The sequence below is a fragment of the Petromyzon marinus genome, chromosome 55, assembly GCF_048934315.1.
Source record: "Petromyzon marinus isolate PM22_M1 ecotype Great Lakes invasive population chromosome 55, UKy_Petmar_22M1.pri1.0, whole genome shotgun sequence".
Taxonomy (NCBI): Eukaryota; Metazoa; Chordata; class Hyperoartia; order Petromyzontiformes; family Petromyzontidae; genus Petromyzon; species Petromyzon marinus.
In genome coordinates this window covers 9552043-9569461 of record NC_133721.1, presented here as the reverse complement: position 1 = coordinate 9569461, position 17419 = coordinate 9552043, and the positions used below count along the sequence as shown (strand labels likewise).

Genomic DNA, 17419 nt, shown 5'->3' with positions numbered 1-17419 from the left:
TCACGTGACGCGCGGGTTATAGCCCCCCCCCCGCGCGTGTCACGTGACGCGCGGGGAGGTGTGATGAGGGGAGGGGGCAGGTGTTAAGGGGAGGTGTTAAGGGGAGGGGTGACGGGAGGCGGGTGTTAAGGGGAGGGGTGATGGGAGGAGGGGGCGGGTGATGGGGGGAGGTGTTAAGGGGAGGGGTGACGGGGGGAGGTGTTAAGGGGAGGGGTGATGGGGGAGGGGTGACGGGGGGAGGGGTGAAGGGGGAGGGGTGACGGGGGAGGGGTGATGGGGGAGGGGTGACGGGGGAGGGGTAAAGGGGGAGGGGTGACGGGGGGAGGTGTTAAGGGGGAGGGGTGACGGGGGAGGGGTGACGGGGGAGGGGTGAAGGGGGAGGGGTGAAGGGGGAGGGGTGACGGGGGGAGGGGTGAAGGGGGAGGGGTGACGTGGCCATCCATTGAGTGGGGTGCGCTAATAAAGTCAAAACGTGACCGCTCCCTGTAGGCACGCGGTACCTTTTACACCCCACCCACGAATCATACAGAACGGCCGATATTAATCCTCGCAGATACGATAAAGGATTAATAATATTAACGTGTTTAAGCAAACAGATAGTCCACCCCGCCGGACTATCTAACTCATTTGAAGGCCAATGTAGACAATTATCGAGGCTTCACCCCCCCCCCCCCCCACTGTTTCCTATCTGTATATTGTCAGTAGACCCCCCCCCCCATTCGCAAGCTACGCATTTGGGTTAACCCTCCCCCCTCCACGCACTAAATGGATGGCCCCTAATCGATGTATCGACTCCTAATGGGGAAGCTTTTGATTCGGTGAACGGAATCGATTGTTGACGCACTGAGAGGGAGGGGTGAGAGGTGAGGGAGGGGTGAGGGAGTAGTGAGGGGTGAGGGAGAGGTGAGGGGTGAGGGAGTAGTGAGGGGTGAGGGAGTAGTGAGGGGTGAGGGAGAGGTGAGGGAGTAGTGAGGGGTGAGGGAGAGGTGAGGGAGTAGAGGGGTGAGGGAGAGGTGAGGGAGTAGTGAGGGGTGAGGGAGTAGTGAGGGGTGAGGGAGTAATGAGGGGTGAGATGTAGTGAGGGGTGAGGGAGTAGTGAGGGATGAGATGTAGTGAGGGGTGAGATGTAGTGAGGGGTGAGATGTAGTGATGGGGAGGTGAGACTAAGAAGTGGGGGACAGGTGAGTAGCTTGATCATCATCACAATCCATGGGCAGATATCCCGTAATCAGTGTCCACCGCACATTTCCTCATTTGTTTCCACTCTCCCCTGTCTCGTTGTGCCAACATAGCTCAAGTCGTGGCCATATCTTCCAGGCAAATCAAATCTCTTCTGATGTTGTCGTCAAGCCCAGTCTCTGCGAGCTCTTCCCTCTCTTTCCGAACCACACACTTGGAATGTTCCTGCAGTTGTCCATCCTACAGATGTGTGTCCAACTAATGACAGTTCCCTTCTCATCCACTGCATGCATCATCATCATCAGGTCGTCTTCTATGTCCGCAAACCTTTTTGTTTTACACGCTCTCCTCTCACAGCGCGGCAGTCAACGCTGCAGCATCCTGTACCATTGACATGCTAATTTTATCACATTAGCATCACTAACCAAGCTTCTCTCCTCCACCTTCTATTACCTGTGCCCAAATCCCCTCTCACTCCCCCCCTTTCTTCCTTCTCTAGCTCTGCCCACTGACCCATGGGGGTTGAGCCGACCAAAACCCTTTATAAGCTCTTTCTCCTAAATCAGCAGATGCCCTGCTGTATCGGTTCTGCCTGATGACGGTCGCTTGTGTCGCGATCGAAACGTCGTAATTTCTTTTATTTCTACCCACGTGACTTTACCGAAAGAACGAAAGAGTAATTGATTCCTGCGGTCACGAAAGCTTCAAATCAAAATTATGTCAATAGCTTGAACAAGTCAAGAGTCTCCACTTGTTCGCCATCGTTGTCAACACGTGGCCTGTAATCTTCTACGGGCGCTCTCCAGAGCCCCGGAGGGCAGCAGCACATTTCTCGTGGTATTGTTGCAAATTCTCAGAAGTGTTCACATGTTTTAAAGCACCCTGTACAGTACACATCAACGTTTCCATACACCAAACTAAACTGTGTCTTATTTTATTTTACCACTGAGCAATGTAGCTCTTTTTCAAAAGTGACCTGGCCACAAATGATAGCTCAGCGAAGTTGGCTTACTACGTGGAAATTCATAGCGGCCAAATACGCACATGTTTAAATGTGGAGGGGAAAACCCAGAGGACCCAGAGAAAAATCGACACGACCACGGGGAGAATGTGGTAAACTCAAATACAGGCGTCAAGGTTGGGATCAAATCCACTACCTCCCGTATTCCAGGCGAGGTAGTTAATATCTTGCCACATTGTATATTTATTATGATGTACTAATAGGTTGGGCACGTTTGGACTATTTACACATTTTGCACTTCCGCCAAAATATATAACGTAATTGTAAGTTTGGCTTTGGCAGCTCGCATCACACATGGAGGCTAAAACAAACTAGTTGATGCAAGGCATCCCTTAAAGAAAACATTCATGTAATTGCATTCAAGCATCTGCAGTGCCGTGCAAGATATTAACCCCACCCGCGAGAATGTTTCATGAGTTTAAAATTTCAAGTCGCTATTTCTTAAAATCTATTGACAGCAGACAATTGGCTTTTATAGAAGACACCTGGGTGTTCCTGGCTGTCACTGGGTTAAACATCTCAGTGGTATCTTTGTGGCAAAGAAGTCTGTCCGAATAATGCCACGCACGACGAGGGGGGAGGGCTCTGTTATTACCTATCGGCTGGGATTGTAACAATTAGGCAATTAAAATATTGGGTTGCAATCGTGCGTTTGAGAATGATTTTCAAGTCCGCTAATGTTTGCACCGTGTGTTTCATGAGGGCAATTAATGGTGACAGGGGAAATGAAACAGAAAATACAGACGTGAAAGCAGCGATTGGGACAAACTATGGACAAGACAGGACAGTAGACCATACAAACAAGACAAATGGTACAAGAAAGTAAAAGGGAGTATAGATTGAGCAGATGAGACGGCACAATACAGATTGTGGTACAGATAAGTCGACAAGTAATTTGTCGTTGAACCAAATCTTGACTGTAAAAAATGGCTATTTAAGCCAAACATCTTCACGGTGATGCTGACGTCGGAGGTAAGCAGAGAAGACGGCAATGGGGAAAAACAATCTAACGTTTTTTTTATTTAACCAGAAGAGTCCGTTCAAATGCATTATGCATCGTTACAAACCACAAGCCATAAAATATATTCACATAAACATACAAGCGCGGCTAGTACAAAGCTACACGGTTTCCCATTAATGTGCTCACACTAAGGACACAGAAGCCGGTCTTGCACAAACTCAAATTTACGAATTGCCACGTTGCCTCTGGTGCTTAGCCAAGCTTCATGGACACGGACTACGCAATCAGAAACGTGAGCTAAAACATCTGAAATGTTTAAAGAATATAGTTACTCTATGACAGTTTAAACATTTAAAATTAGGCTTGTATGTAGCTCTATACACTCGTCGTGTCTTGATTAAAAAAAAACACCAGGTCAGAGAAAGAAGGATCACATCGCTACCAGCATGTGCTGCTGCTGCTACTGCTGCCAGAACATGTCTGCTTGCACGAGATACTGTTGGTGACCGACAAACGACGTGTTTCTCAGTTGTCCTCTGACATCTACGCATGACTTACATATAGTTGTAACAAAAAACTTAGTACGAAACGTGAGTAGATTACAATAGAAGGCATTTTAAACTACATTACTCACCTAATATTGATACGGTGGATACAAGGACAAAAAAACGAGTTACGCGTCCAAATGGCAAGAAACTACCAACTCCTTTCTCACGATAATTACAACGCGTTACCGCTCATGTCATCTGCACAGCAACAAACACAACCGCACAAACCCGGGGGGACTCGCGAGCTTACGTCCATGTCAACCAAGGGCGAGACGGTTCACCACCCCAACTCTTAATGTGATAAACAGCACAATTTAAAAAAAAAATATTGCCCTTGATGATAGGAATTTATAATTTACCTAGACTATGTTCTGAAGTATCTCGTTTAAAACGTTATGATGAAACCTCTTTTGTACATACGTGTGTGTGTCTGCAGTCCAGTGAAAAGTGCACGAGGTTTAAACTGAGCGTGCAGCAACTATCAACTATTCGCTGTGCTATTAGTCCGGCAGGCGGGCATCTCTCGTGTCTAGATTGCAGAAGCCGTTGCAGACAACTTTGCCAAATTCGCGTTTGGCCGAACGGCGAGAACACGTGGGCCTTGGCAATTTTTGTTCCAATTTGTTGGCAATGGAGACCATTGGCACATTTTCATCAAATAAATGAACAATCACTTGCAGCGCAACTTGTCAATCCGCTGCTGGTTGAGGGCCTCCCTACACCATGTCGGTTGCTGAGGGAGGGGGGTGGGTTAACCGTACTTAACCACACTGGTCATTGCGGGTTGGGGGGCAGTGGCCCAGTACCAGTTCAAATATCACTCGCTTCTGACATTAGCCGTGGCCAGAGACTGAGCTCAGGCAGCCGGATTCGTAATGAAAGTAAGCAAATTAATACGGAACACCACCCCATCAATTGATTTTATCACAACTTTCCTATATTTGTTTTACCACATCTCATCATTAAACAGGCGTAGGTGCGACACAATATTTGTTGCAGTGAAATGCCAGCTCAGATCTTCTTACAGCGTAAATTAAAAAAAACTTCATCCAAGTTGGTACTTTTACTGCAGTTGGGCAAAACAAAGAGACACTCGCCAAACACGTCAATGAGTCCCCACCCGCCACCTCACCTTTACACGCAGACATGTTGACGACCAGTGCGTGAGAATGCGCGCCCCAGCGACAATGCAAACCGGCTACAATTTGGCTGTAGTTGAGGTCACGTGGGTTGTAAAAGGCTGTTGTGGAGGGTTTGTTACTGCTGAGAAAATAGCGACCCGTTTTTTTTTTCTCGGGTAAAATTAAACAAAGATGTAACTGGATAACAGATATGAAAAAAAAATTCCTCTAAAAATGAAAGAAAAATACATCCCTTATAAAATTCTGGCTCTAGTGGGTTTCTTTATCAGCAGTATCTGGGGATTCGTTTTTATTATTTATACACACTTGAGTAGGACAAAGAAGGCCGCAGTTTGTCCCTATAAAGAAAAAAGGCCTCTGGGCCTATCTCAACACATATTTAATGAATCAACGGACTATCATAGGTTACAATAGCTTCATAAAACACTCTACAATACGTAAGAAACACATTGTATGCAGTCGTGATGTTCAACAGGGACTTTTACAACACGTTCAAGTTGCTGCAACAATGCAAAGTTGAAGTACAGCTTTGTAATGCAGAAACGCCACAACGGACTTAGTTCACGTGGCAGTAGTAATTGGGTGAGTGTGAAACCCATATAATTATATCGGGTGTAAACCAAAACAATCAAAAGGAAAATTATGGGTCACCTTTAATACTCTTTGGGTCTTTCGGCAAAGTCACGTGAATTTACCTAAAGACCCAAAGAGTATAAAGTCCTGCAGTCACGAAAGCTTTAAATCACCTTCAATATATTTCAAAAAAACTGAAAAACACGTCTTTGGAAACGTAACGCAATGTGCAGTAACAACAAAACGAGATACATCCAAATGAAGGGAAACACTGAACAATCCACACTCGAAGGCATATTTACAAATGGGTCAACATTGATTTAAATTTGAATTGATTTCAATGCACTTATTGCTATTTATATTTTTCATACATGCCGAACCATAGCTGGAGCGCCAATGAAGCACTCCAAGTGACATAAAACACCCAGCGGCAACTTAATATAATTTCTCCAAATGTTAAGATTACCTTCTCACCACTAAAAGTATTAATTACTGCTGCCCATGGCAGAGTGTGGCGCGTAGTCTTGTGAAACTGGGTTGCTAACTGGACGAAAACAAAGCCTTTCAATAGAACCAGGAACTTTCGATGCAACAAACTACGATCATATCAACGAACGACAGCGACCCGAGAGGCATCGCCAACTCAACCGCTGTGGCTTTCGGGAGCCGCGTCGCCGTCCCAGTGGAAACTCTGCCTGTGGCTCCAGAGGCGGAAGTTTGTGCGGAACGACTTGTTGCAGTCGTGGCACTGGAACGCCTTCACCTCGCAGAACAGCTCCTGGTGGCGCTCCAACTGCTGGAAGAGGCTGAACACGACGCCGCACTTGGTGCACGTGTGCGGGAATTCCACGTCCTGCGCCGCCGCGACGGCGTTGGGCTCCGGGCGCGGAGGGCTCTCCGCGTCGGCGGCGGTCACGAGCGGAGCTCCTCTCCGATCCGCTCTAGCCGCCCGCGCCTTCAGCTGTCTCGCCTTGGCCGCGCCGTCCCTCCTCAATCGCGGCGCCGGCGACACAGGATGCAGCCGCACAAGCCGGGGCTTGCGGCAGCTGGCGTGCGCCAGCTCTTCCTCCTCGCCGCCCAGCCCGTGAACCATCTTGGGCTGCGGCTTCGTTTTATCCTCGTCGATTTCAGCGCCGCTCTCAACTGCGGGGCTCTCCGACTCTGGGCTGGCGAAGCTCGGGATCGCGCTCTCCACCTGAGATTCCTGGAAGTCATCGTTGTGGTCATCGCCGTCGCCGTCGCCTTTGTGAGTATTTACCTCGACAGTCACGAAATTAGTGTCAGCGTCTTGACACTCCACTTTTTCTTCTTCTGCAGAAAGCATCTCATTTGTTTTGGGGTCATCCTTAAGCGCTGGGCCCAGCACTATCAGGATTTCTGAAACCGCCTTGGCCTCTTTGTCGCTGTCAGTCTCCGCTGGAATGTCGCTCTGGAGCGAGCCGGCCGCTGCAGCGTCAGAGAGGGACAGCAGAGAGTACGCCGACGGTTCGGCCGCAGAGGCCGATGCTAGATAGACGGCAGGCAGCGGGGTCGAGTGAGCGACGATTTCCTCGGACTTGTCCGCGTCCGACACCGCTTCCGACACCGCTTCAGCGGCGCCGGCGGATTCTTCTCGCTCGGCGGCGGCCTCGGGGGAGGATAAAGGCTCGGCAGCAGGGCTCTCGGGGAGGAAGGCGAACGTCTCCGAGTCGTGGTGCACCTCCAGGCGGTGGCGCCACAGGCTGAAGGCCGTGCGGAAGGTGCGCCCGCACGCTCTGCACATGAGGCGCTGCTGCCCACACGTCACCTCGTGCTCCTTCCTCTCATCGGCTGACCACAGCACCAGATCGCACAGCCGGCACGGCACCGGCTCTTTGTCGCTCTGCTCGGCCGCGGAATCCTCGTCTGTTATTTTGGTACGGGGTGTTAGTCTGGGCGCGCCAGGGCTTCCCGCTCGCCCGGAACGAGGACCCCTCCTCACCGCGTGCTTCCTAACCCTGGGCGTAGCGAGGGCGGTGTCCGGCGACGTGGGTGAGGCGCCCAGCTCGGCCAGCAGCTCGAGCCGGTGCCTGCGTTGGTGCATGCGGAGGTTGCCCTCCCTGCGGAACGACTTGGGGCACACGGAGCATATGTACGGCCTCTCCAGCATGTGCGTCTTGGTGTGCTCCCGGAAGCGGCAGTAGAAGGGGAAGCTCTTGCCGCATTCCCCGCATATGTAGCCGCAGCCCTTGCGAGCGGTCTTCACCCTTTGGCCATCTTGGGCGCTCAAGTCTGCCCCTTCCGACGCTGCCGGGGGCTCCTCTTTCTCATTATCGTCCTCGTCATCTTCTTCTGTGAAGTTCTGCTCCTCGCCAAATTGGCCAAGTTTTTTCACGAGAAGCCTCTGCTCCAATTTCCCACCTGCAGCTTCATCGCCCCACGAAATGTTTTTGCGTTTTCGTGGGACCTTTTTCTGACTTTCCTCTGGGACAGCATCTGTCTGCGTTTCACTGTCAATGCCAGTGACTGATTCTTGGTCTTGACATCCTTTGTGTCGATCACCAGATTTAGGGTCAGTCAACTTTTCCGGACTCAACTTAACATTGGATTTCTTGGCTTGAGAAATGTCCACTTCTGCAGAATCTCCTTCAACATTTGAGCTGCTCTTTTGGTTCCCGTGAATTTCTGCACTGTCGTCAATGTGGAACTCAATGTCATTGACTTTATTCAATGTCGCGTTTCTCTCTCCACTGACCAGAAGGGTCTGCCCATCACGGCTCGTTCTCAATGCATCATCATCATCTTTGTCCCCCTCCGGTGCTTGGCTCCCATCAAACAACAACGTCTCCTCCTGAGCAGCTTCCACGTCACTTACCACAGCACCCCCGTGGAGAGTTTCAATCTCAGAAGTTGTTTCCAGGACGTGGTCCTGTGTAACAGCTTTGATGTCATCTTCAATGCCTTCGACAGTTGTTTCAACGTTCTCCATCGCATTCTCCACATCGTCATCGTCAGCTTTAACATCAGCAGGCTCTGTCTGCAGTAACTGTTCACTGCTAGAGATTTCTTCATTCGTGACATCTGCTCTCTCCGCATCTGCCAGGAGACTGTCAGTCTCCAAAGCATCGTTCTGGCTCCTGGCCGCGCTTCTATTCCCCCGTTCGGCCCTGGCACGCCTCCCCAACCCCAGCGGCGCGCGACCCTCCTCCACCCCGTCGGCGCCTCGGTCCCCGAGGCGGTCGCCGGCATCAGGCTCCGCCTGTCCATCCAGCGCCCCGCTCACGAAGGGCGGAATCACGAGGAAGACGCGGGAGTTGGCCTCTTCCGAGGACTCCTCCAGACCGCCGCCCAGCGTCGCGGCGTGCTGCGTGCGCCGGTGCGTCCAGGCCTTGTAGCTCGTGAGGAAGCGCTTGCCGCACACGGCGCACGGGTATGGCCGGTTGGCGCTGTGGTAGACATCGCCGTGGCGCTTCAGAGCCCGCACCGTTCGGAACACCTGGCCGCACTCGTCGCACCAGATTTTCGAGGCGTTCTTGACGCGGAGCTTTTCCAGCGACCACTTTGGCGCGGCGTCGCAGTGGCGGTCGGCGGCGGCGGGCCCCTCCTCCGCGAGTCGGCCCAGCACCAAGTTCGTGCGAAAGCTTTTCAAGACGGGGCTCCCATCCTCGGCGACATTGCAGGGTCTCTTGTTGGAAACGCCGCGCTTAAGGCCCGGGCTAGACGCTGCTCTGCTACCCTTGTGGCTACTAGTACCCTCCACAGCCCCCGCCGGCGAGGAGCCCTGCGGCGATCTCTCTAAATTCGTGCCGACACCCTGCTGGAGCTTCCCTGCCTTTGCCTGCACAGAAAGGAGACGATCGGGGCTGCAGGCTTTGTCGTGTTTCTCCACGCCCTGCTGCAGTTTTTTAATCGTCGCCTCCAGCGGGGTGATCCGTTTTGCTACTGTCGGTCTCACAGGGGCCTCCAGCGGCAGCGAGTCCTGCTCGCACCGGGTTCCATTCTTGATGTTTTCGCCAGGATCTGCATTGGGACGGACGTCGCCACTTTTGCCCTCGTGGCAGACGGCCGTGATAGAAATGCTGACGAGGGTATCCAGAGCCTCGCTGCCACCTTGTTCCCGAGACTTCGCCGCAAGCTCCGGGGTCTCCAGCGCGGAGATCTCGGAGAAGTCGGCATTTAACTCTTGTTGATCTGGAGCACCTCCGGCTGTCCCCTGTTCTTCTTCGCTCGCCTCAATCCTTTCCGGCTCGTCAACTCTCACACCTCCACCGCCGGCCTCCTCCCCCTCAGAGCAGGCTTCTTCAACGTAGGCGCTCAGGTGACACACCGACTGCACTGCGCCCAGGCCATTGTCCACAGGGGAAACTACTCCGACGATCGCAGGAACGTCATCCTCGTCCGAGTGCGTCCCGTCACCTGCCTGCCCGTCGCCAGTCGGCGCGCCGTCCGCTCGCCCCTCGCTCACCTCTCCCCGTGGCACCGCCTCGCCCAGGGGATTGTCGCTCACCAGCACGCCGTCGGCGCTCACGTCGTCGCCGCCGTCGCCGCCGCCGCTCATGCGCGCCGCGTGCTGCGCCGGCCGCCCGCTTGGCAACGCGGCCAGGAAGGGCACGCCCAGCGCTCGGCCCAGCGCCCGCACAGCGCGCGCTCGCGCCGCGTCCACGTGCACGCTCGCCGTGTACAGGAAGGACAGCACCAGCTCGAAGGTGCCGGGCTCCACGCCGGCGATCTCCACGTTGTACACGGCCGAGGAGGTGCCGGCGCTACCGCCCGCGAGAGAGAGACGCTCCTCCCCGGGCGCCGACCCGCACGGCGACGCCGAGAAAAGGCGGCGGAAGTAGACGCTGCCCGCGGCCAGCACGGTGCGGTGAGCGCGGAACTTGCGCTCGCCCGCAATGAGCGTCACGTCGCACAGCGAGAGCGCGGGGCGCGCCTCCCGGTCTGCATCCAGGAAGCGCAGCAGGGCCTTGGCGTAGGTCTCGTCTGTCGCGCACAGCATCGACTCGGCCATGATTGTACTTGACGCCCAGTTCACGGTGCCGCAGCGTGAGAGTGCAGGATGCGGTGTCCTGTGCCGCCAGGGATTCAATTCACCTTGAATGTCCCCCTGCGCGCACACACACACACACAAAGGAGAGCACAGTTGGAAATTAAGACCTGCACACAGCAGTAGAGCTTAACAAAGCACATTCTACAGAGCAACACGCTTCACTCCATCAGGGAGTCGTTCCTGTCAAGAGCATTGCGAGTCGTCTTTGTGGTTGTTGAGCGCTATGTTGCCCATGGATGTGGTTGTTTAAATGCTCGCTTCAAACGATTTGATAAAGTTATAGCATTGATAACCTTTCTAACATGGTTAACATTTATAATGATAGAATAAAAACTATAAGGTGAACAAACCTTGCTGCTGCTGCTACCACTAAATTCTGAGTTAACGTCACAAAGGTGTACACCACCCACATCGGGCATGCAGTTTGCTCCTTCCCCCACCCCCGAGTCCCTGAGAACCAGAAGCGGAGCTTCTGCCACAAGAGCAGCCTTCATGGAAATTGGCGCCAAAATCCGACTGCAGCCTGACTGGCTGCCAATGCAGGAGCAACGCCGCAACAACGGCCAACGTGTTGTTACCACTTAGCTGCGAACTTCGCATTTCTCACTGCCATTTTTTTCGCAGAGTACACAAATAGTTTTCTGCTTAGATTTACACGATTTTTTTTTTCCGGCTTCCACACACAACGGGTTTTGGCACCTGTAATCACACGTACAGTTCACAAACATGTTGAGTTCTGCAGATCATTCGCCCTCTTATGCTGCCTTCAAACGGTACTCTATTTGCGCGGTAGTTGCACTCAACAAGTGGAAAGCAGACCTAAGAGGCGGTGTTCAGAACTCCACCAGCAGAAATTGCGGCATCCCTTCCTCCCATCGCTTTTGTGCAAAAACTCTCCCCTACGCACACATTGAGACCCAAAGTGAAGAGAGTGTGACATTATGAGGTGCCAGTGCAAGACAAATAACCAGGCATTCAAAACCCATCACATGGCTAATTCCATGACAGCCTGATGGACCAGCTGCTATACTATTAAACCAGGTGGCAGCCCATTTTAGTCTGTGGTCCAAACAAAGCATTAATTGCTATCAAGTGAGGTGAGAAAACGTTAGTGGTGGCCAATAAGGGGATTGGTATAGCCCACAGATTACTGGCTTCCATCTTCCGCGAAGCTTAGGGGGCAACCCTAAACCGCATACCCGCAAACCGTGGCAGATGCGAATACTTGACGTGCAAATGGAAAATTTAAAAACTCTCCGGTGTGCGACTGTGGTCACCCAGAACAGACCATTGGAACATATAACCCGAATCAGGAATAAGAAGGATGCATCACAGTGATTCACTGCTTCCGACGGAATTATCTGGCCCAACCACCTCAATGTAAAAATCGGTTTTATCGGCCACACGAAGAAGATGCAGAGAACACTGCAGCACTACAGCCTCAGGCCTTACCAACACAAAGAACATCGGCTGTTGAGCTCATGTGCCATGCAAGGCGGTAGTGATGTGCCAGCTCTTCTGCCTCAACAAATCAATGCCTCATCTCCTGGATGAGGGCCCTCCCCATAATCGTGTGGGTCGGGGAAGTTACGGGACTTGTTGGCCACAGCGAGTTTTTGAAGACGGGATGCATAGACAGAGGGCGCACCGAACCACAGTGGAGCAATGCACTGGGTCGCAATGCCCTAAGTTGCGCACGCAGACTAATTTAATCGTCGGAATTGCTGATCCGACACATCACGTCCCAAATCCAAAACGAGTGGTTGGCGTTCAAATATTCTGACATTAAAAACCCGCATATTTCAGTTGTCTACATTTGAATGTAACTATGTGTGGTCTACACGTTGTATTTTGTTCTATACTGTAGTGTATTGTTAGTACCACGTTGACTAATTGTATTATTGCTATAGAATAGAATAAAACTTTTAACATAACCACCAGGTCTTGCAAACCGAATCTAAACACATTCCACTATATTGCCTTCACAGAAAATACTTTATATATAATAGGCAAAGTTTTGGGCAATGGCCCTCCTTCGGGCACCACTGTGGCGAGATGTTAACTCCCTCACCTGGTATACAGGAGGTCTTGGGGGGGGGCGATTTCAAACTTGACGCATGCTGTATATTTGGAGTTTGCGTGTCTCTCTCGCCACGGTCGCGTTAATTTTTCACCGGGTCCTCCGGTTTTTTCCTCCACAATGAGAATGAAAATCACGCGTTTAGAGCATTTGTCTGCTATAAATTCCCACACGGATATGCCACTAAGTTGAGCTATCATTTGTGGCCAGGTCGCTTCTGAAAAATAGCTATATAGATCGGTCGGGTCTTACCTGGTATTAAACATGGCAATGTCAGGTACAGGACTACGTATGTATAACTTAATTCATATCGTACGTAGCCAACCGTGCAATGTATGTTGAACTTCGTTCGCGCCGTACGTAGCCAACCGTGTTATGTATGTTGAACTTGGTTCGCGCCGTACGTAGCCTACCGCGCCAACCGGAGGCGCGGGTGGCAAGGACAACGAAGTGGACGACAAAAAGGAGCTCTGGAGTGAACCGATATGGGCTGCGCCATACAAATGCCGGCCTGTGTGACGCAACTCTCTTTGAGTAAACTTCGCGGATGCCCGGGGCCACGACAAAAGTGACGTGTTGAGGCCCGGGGCCACGACAAAAGTGACGTGTTGAGCCAAGGGCCACGACAAAAGTGACGTGTTGAGGCCCGGGGCCATGACAAAAGTGACGTGTTGAGCCGGGGACCACGACAAAAGTGACGTGTTGAGGCCCGGGGCCACGACAAAAGTGACGTGTTGAGGCCCAGGGGCCACGACAAAAGTGACGTGTTGAGCCAAGGGCCACGACAAAATTGACGTGTTGAGGCCCGGGGCCACGACAAAAGTGACGTGTTGAGGCCCGGGGCCACAACAAAAGTGACGTGTTGAGGCCGGGGCCACGACAAAAGTGACGTGTTGAGGCCCGGGCCACGACAAAAGTGACGTGTTGAGGCCCGGGGCCACGACAAAAGTGACGTGTTGAGCCCGGGGCCACAACAAAAGCGACGTGTTGAGGCCCGGGCCACGACAAAAGTGACGTGTTGAGGCCCAGGGGCCACAACAAAAGTGACGTGTTGAGGCCCAGGGGCCACAACAAAAGTGACGTGTTGAGGCCCGGGGCCACAACAAAAGTGACGTGTTGAGGCCCAGGGGCCACAACAAAAGTGACGTGTTGAGCCCCGGGGCCACAACAAAAGTGACGTGTTGAGGCCCGGGCCACGACAAAAGTGACGTGTTGAGCCCCGGGCCACGACAAAAGTGACGTGTTGAGGCCCGGGCCACGACAAAAGTGACGTGTTGAGCCAAGGGCCACGACAAAAAAAGTGACGTGTTGAGGCCTGGGGCCACGACAAAAGTGACGTGTTGAGCCAAGGGCCACGACAAATGACGTGTTGAGCCCGGGGCCACGACAAAAGTGACGTGTTGAGGCCCGAGGCCACAACAAAAGTGACGTGTTGAGCCCCGGGGCCACAACAAAAGTGACGTGTTGAGGCCCGGGGCCACGACAAAAGTGACGTGTTGAGGCCCAGGGGCCACGACAAAAGTGACGTGTTGAGGCCCAGGGGCTACGACAAAAGTTACGTGTTGAGGCCCAGGGGCTACGACAAAAGTGACGTGTTGAGGCCCGGGGCCACGACAAAAGTGACGTGTTGAGGCCCGGGGCCACAACAAAAGTGACGTGTTGAGGCCCGGGGCCACGACAAAAGTGACGTGTTGAGGCCCGGGCGACGACAAAAGTGACGTGTTGAGGCCCGGGGCTACAACAAAAGTGACGTGTTGAGGCCCGGGGCCACGACAAAAGTGACGTGTTGAGGCCCGGGCCACGACAAAAGTGCCGTGTTGAGGCCCAGGGGCCACGACAAAAGTGACGTGTTGAGGCCCGGAGCCATGATAAAACTGCGGCGTCTCTAACGCTTCCCCGGGAGAGCCTTTTAACAATCCGAAGAGAGGGGGAGGGGGAAACCGTCACCATTGACGTCAATCGCCCGTGACGTCACCGCGCACGCGCGACGCTCCCCACAATTACAAAACGCAACGCGATGGCGTCATCGCGGCTTTGACCCCAACGGCTTCCCGCGCGACGGCACGACGCGATGACGTCAGCGCGCCCGACATAATTGAAAGCGCCGCTTTCAACGGCCCGCAAAATGGGGCGGGAGAGCGCGATGACGTCGCCTCGCAATGTGCACGACGTGCCCACCGAACGCGACGCGATCACGTCACCGTCGCCAGCCAATGGCGACGACCGCCGTGACGCCGTGCCATTACGTCACCCCGCGGAAAAAAAGGACAGCGTAAGTTCTCTACGGACAAAAACACGCAAGAAAAGCAGAAAAAAAAGCGCTTAAGTTTAAAATTTCCCGCCGTTTTTGCGCCGAGACATACCCCGAGCTGAGGGCTGCGACGTGCCCCCTTTCGCCGCGCGTTCGCCTGGCGAGGCGCGGACGGTTCCCCTCACGCCGCGCTGCCTTTCCGCCTGGGCGGGAAAGAGCGCGCTCCGCCGTCAGCAAGCCACACCGACCATGTTGAGATGACGTCATGCGCTGCGCCGGATGAGGTAATGCGCGCGCGGTGGGTGGGGCGTGGTCTGGCGTGGGTGGTTGGGGCGGGAGGCGTGGTCAAGGAGGCGGGGGCTCGCTCGAACGGGCGTGGTCAAGCGCGGGGAGAGGTTGGGGGGGTAACGGAGGGCGTGGTCATATTGTGTGGGGGAGGGGCTTGCGTGGGCGTGGTGTATGGGGCGTGGCCTCGCGCGCTGCGAACGAAGGGATTTAAAATAATTGTAATGTTTTTATTTTTTTTAAATAAAATCAAAATACATTTATAATTTAACATTTTATCTTAAAAAAATAACTCATTAATTTTTTTTAAAGCATCTAATAAATACGGCCACGAACAATAAAAACGTTCGTCAGTAACCGTCCGTAAAATAAAAAAGCACAGTCGACAACGTTTCGGGCGACGACCCTTCACAGCACATAACACATTTTTTTGTTACAAAAAATACACAAGAGACGACGTTTCGGGCATAATACAACAGATAAGGATGTGTGTGTGTGTTTTTTTTACGTCATTATGAAAGCGGCTCGTACAGCAACACAAAGTCGTGTGGTTCACAGTCCCACGGGCGGCGTGAAACGCGGACGCCGTGAAAGAGCCGAGAGAGATTTATTTTAAATTTAAACTTCTTTTGTTTTATAAAAGCTTGAACGCCGTCCTCCCCACTTCGCCTTGGCTGTTGTTGGGCTCGTGAGTGGCTGTGGGACATCTGCATACCCGTCACAAGCCCACACGTTTCAGACGTTTCAATAACGGGGCTAAACATAATAAAGTGTCTATGGGTTTGTGTTTCTTACCTTGTGGTGGGAGTTTATAGGATCAACGTTGGGATTTATAAAGGGGCACGGGGTGACCAATAAGGTCTGAGTTGGTCTGTAATAAGGTAGGGCACTGATAAGGGGTTGACAGGTATGCTATTCTACACTACTATACACTGCACTATACACTACTATACACTGCACTATACACTACTATACACTACACTATACACTACTAAACACTACACTATACACTACTATACACTACAATACACTACACTATACACTACTATACACTCCACTTTACACTACTATACACTACACTATACACTACTATACACTACAGTATACACTACACTATACACTACATTACACACTACACTATACACTACACTATACACTACTATACACTACACTATACACTACTATACACTACACTATACACTACACTATACACTACTATACACTACACTATACACTACTATACACTACACTATACACTACTATACACTACACTATACACTACTATACACTACACTATACACTGCTATACACTACTATACACTACACGACTACTTACCTGTCAACCCATACGGCTTACCCGTATTCTTGTACAGGGGAAATTTAATTTTCAGGTCCATACGGCGTACAGCCGTTTCAGTAGGGGGCAGGAAATAAAAATGTGTATATTAGTTTGTGTTTCTCCCTTGTCGTGGCACTTTGTAGGATGAACGTTGAGATTTATAAAGGGGCACGGGGTGACCAATAAGGTCTAAATTGGTCTGTAATAAAGTAGGGCACTGATAAGGGTTTGACACATATACATCTGTTAATGAGCTGTATAGCTCTTCGGATTCCTCCAGTAAAAAAAAACATGATTGGAACATAATATGATTTGCGGTGGGGCGTGGAGTACAAGAGAAGGGGGTTATTCTCCATCCCAAGGTGGACCAAACCCTTGATGCACTGCCCTCTGCTGACAGCATAGGCTCCGCCACAGCCTATAACACCTGGTGTACTCGGCACGGCCGTCACCCGTGCACAGGGCTCGCGCAACCTGTGGATCTCTCTAAGGAACTGCCTCGTTACGTTCTTTGTTAAGGACAACCGGCTCGTATTTCCGTGGCTCCGATCAGCACGGTTTTGGATACGTACGGTGTGCGAAAGTAAGTCAACATACACACATAAACTCACAGAGAGACCCGTAGACTCACACGCAGATCCATAGACTCACACAGAGACCCGTACTCACATACAGACCCATAGACTCACACAGACCCATAGACTCACACACAGACCCATAAACTCACACACGGACCCATAGACTCACACAGACCCATAGACTCACACACATACCCATAGACTCAGACCCGTATTCACACAGACCTGTACTCACACACAAACCCATAGACTCACACACAAACCCATAGACTCACACACATACCCATAGACTCACACACAGACCCATAGACTCACACAGACCCATAGACTCACACAGAGACCCATAAACTCACAAACAGATCCATCGACTCACACACAGACCCATAGACTCACACACAGACCCATAGACTCACACAGACCCATAGACTCACACACACATACCCGTAGACTCACA

General features: G+C 51.9%; 1 protein-coding gene across 1 annotated transcript; it reads right to left on the bottom strand.

Moving 5' to 3' along the window:
* Positions 1-3200: 3200 nt before the first annotated feature.
* LOC116954446 (uncharacterized) lies at positions 3201-15058 on the bottom strand. Its single transcript, XM_032974962.2, has 2 exons — positions 14876-15058; positions 3201-10489 (listed from the first exon to the last, which is right to left on the bottom strand). Exon 2 carries the CDS (start codon positions 10391-10393, stop codon positions 6068-6070), a length of 4326 nt encoding a protein of 1441 aa, XP_032830853.2. The 5' UTR covers positions 10394-10489; positions 14876-15058; the 3' UTR covers positions 3201-6067.
* Between the last annotated feature and the right edge of the window lie 2361 nt (positions 15059-17419).

Coding starts and splice junctions, on each gene's coding strand:
- LOC116954446 (XM_032974962.2), bottom strand. CDS start 10,393: ATGGCCGAGTCGATGCTGTGCGCGACAGACGAGACCTACGCCAAGGCC.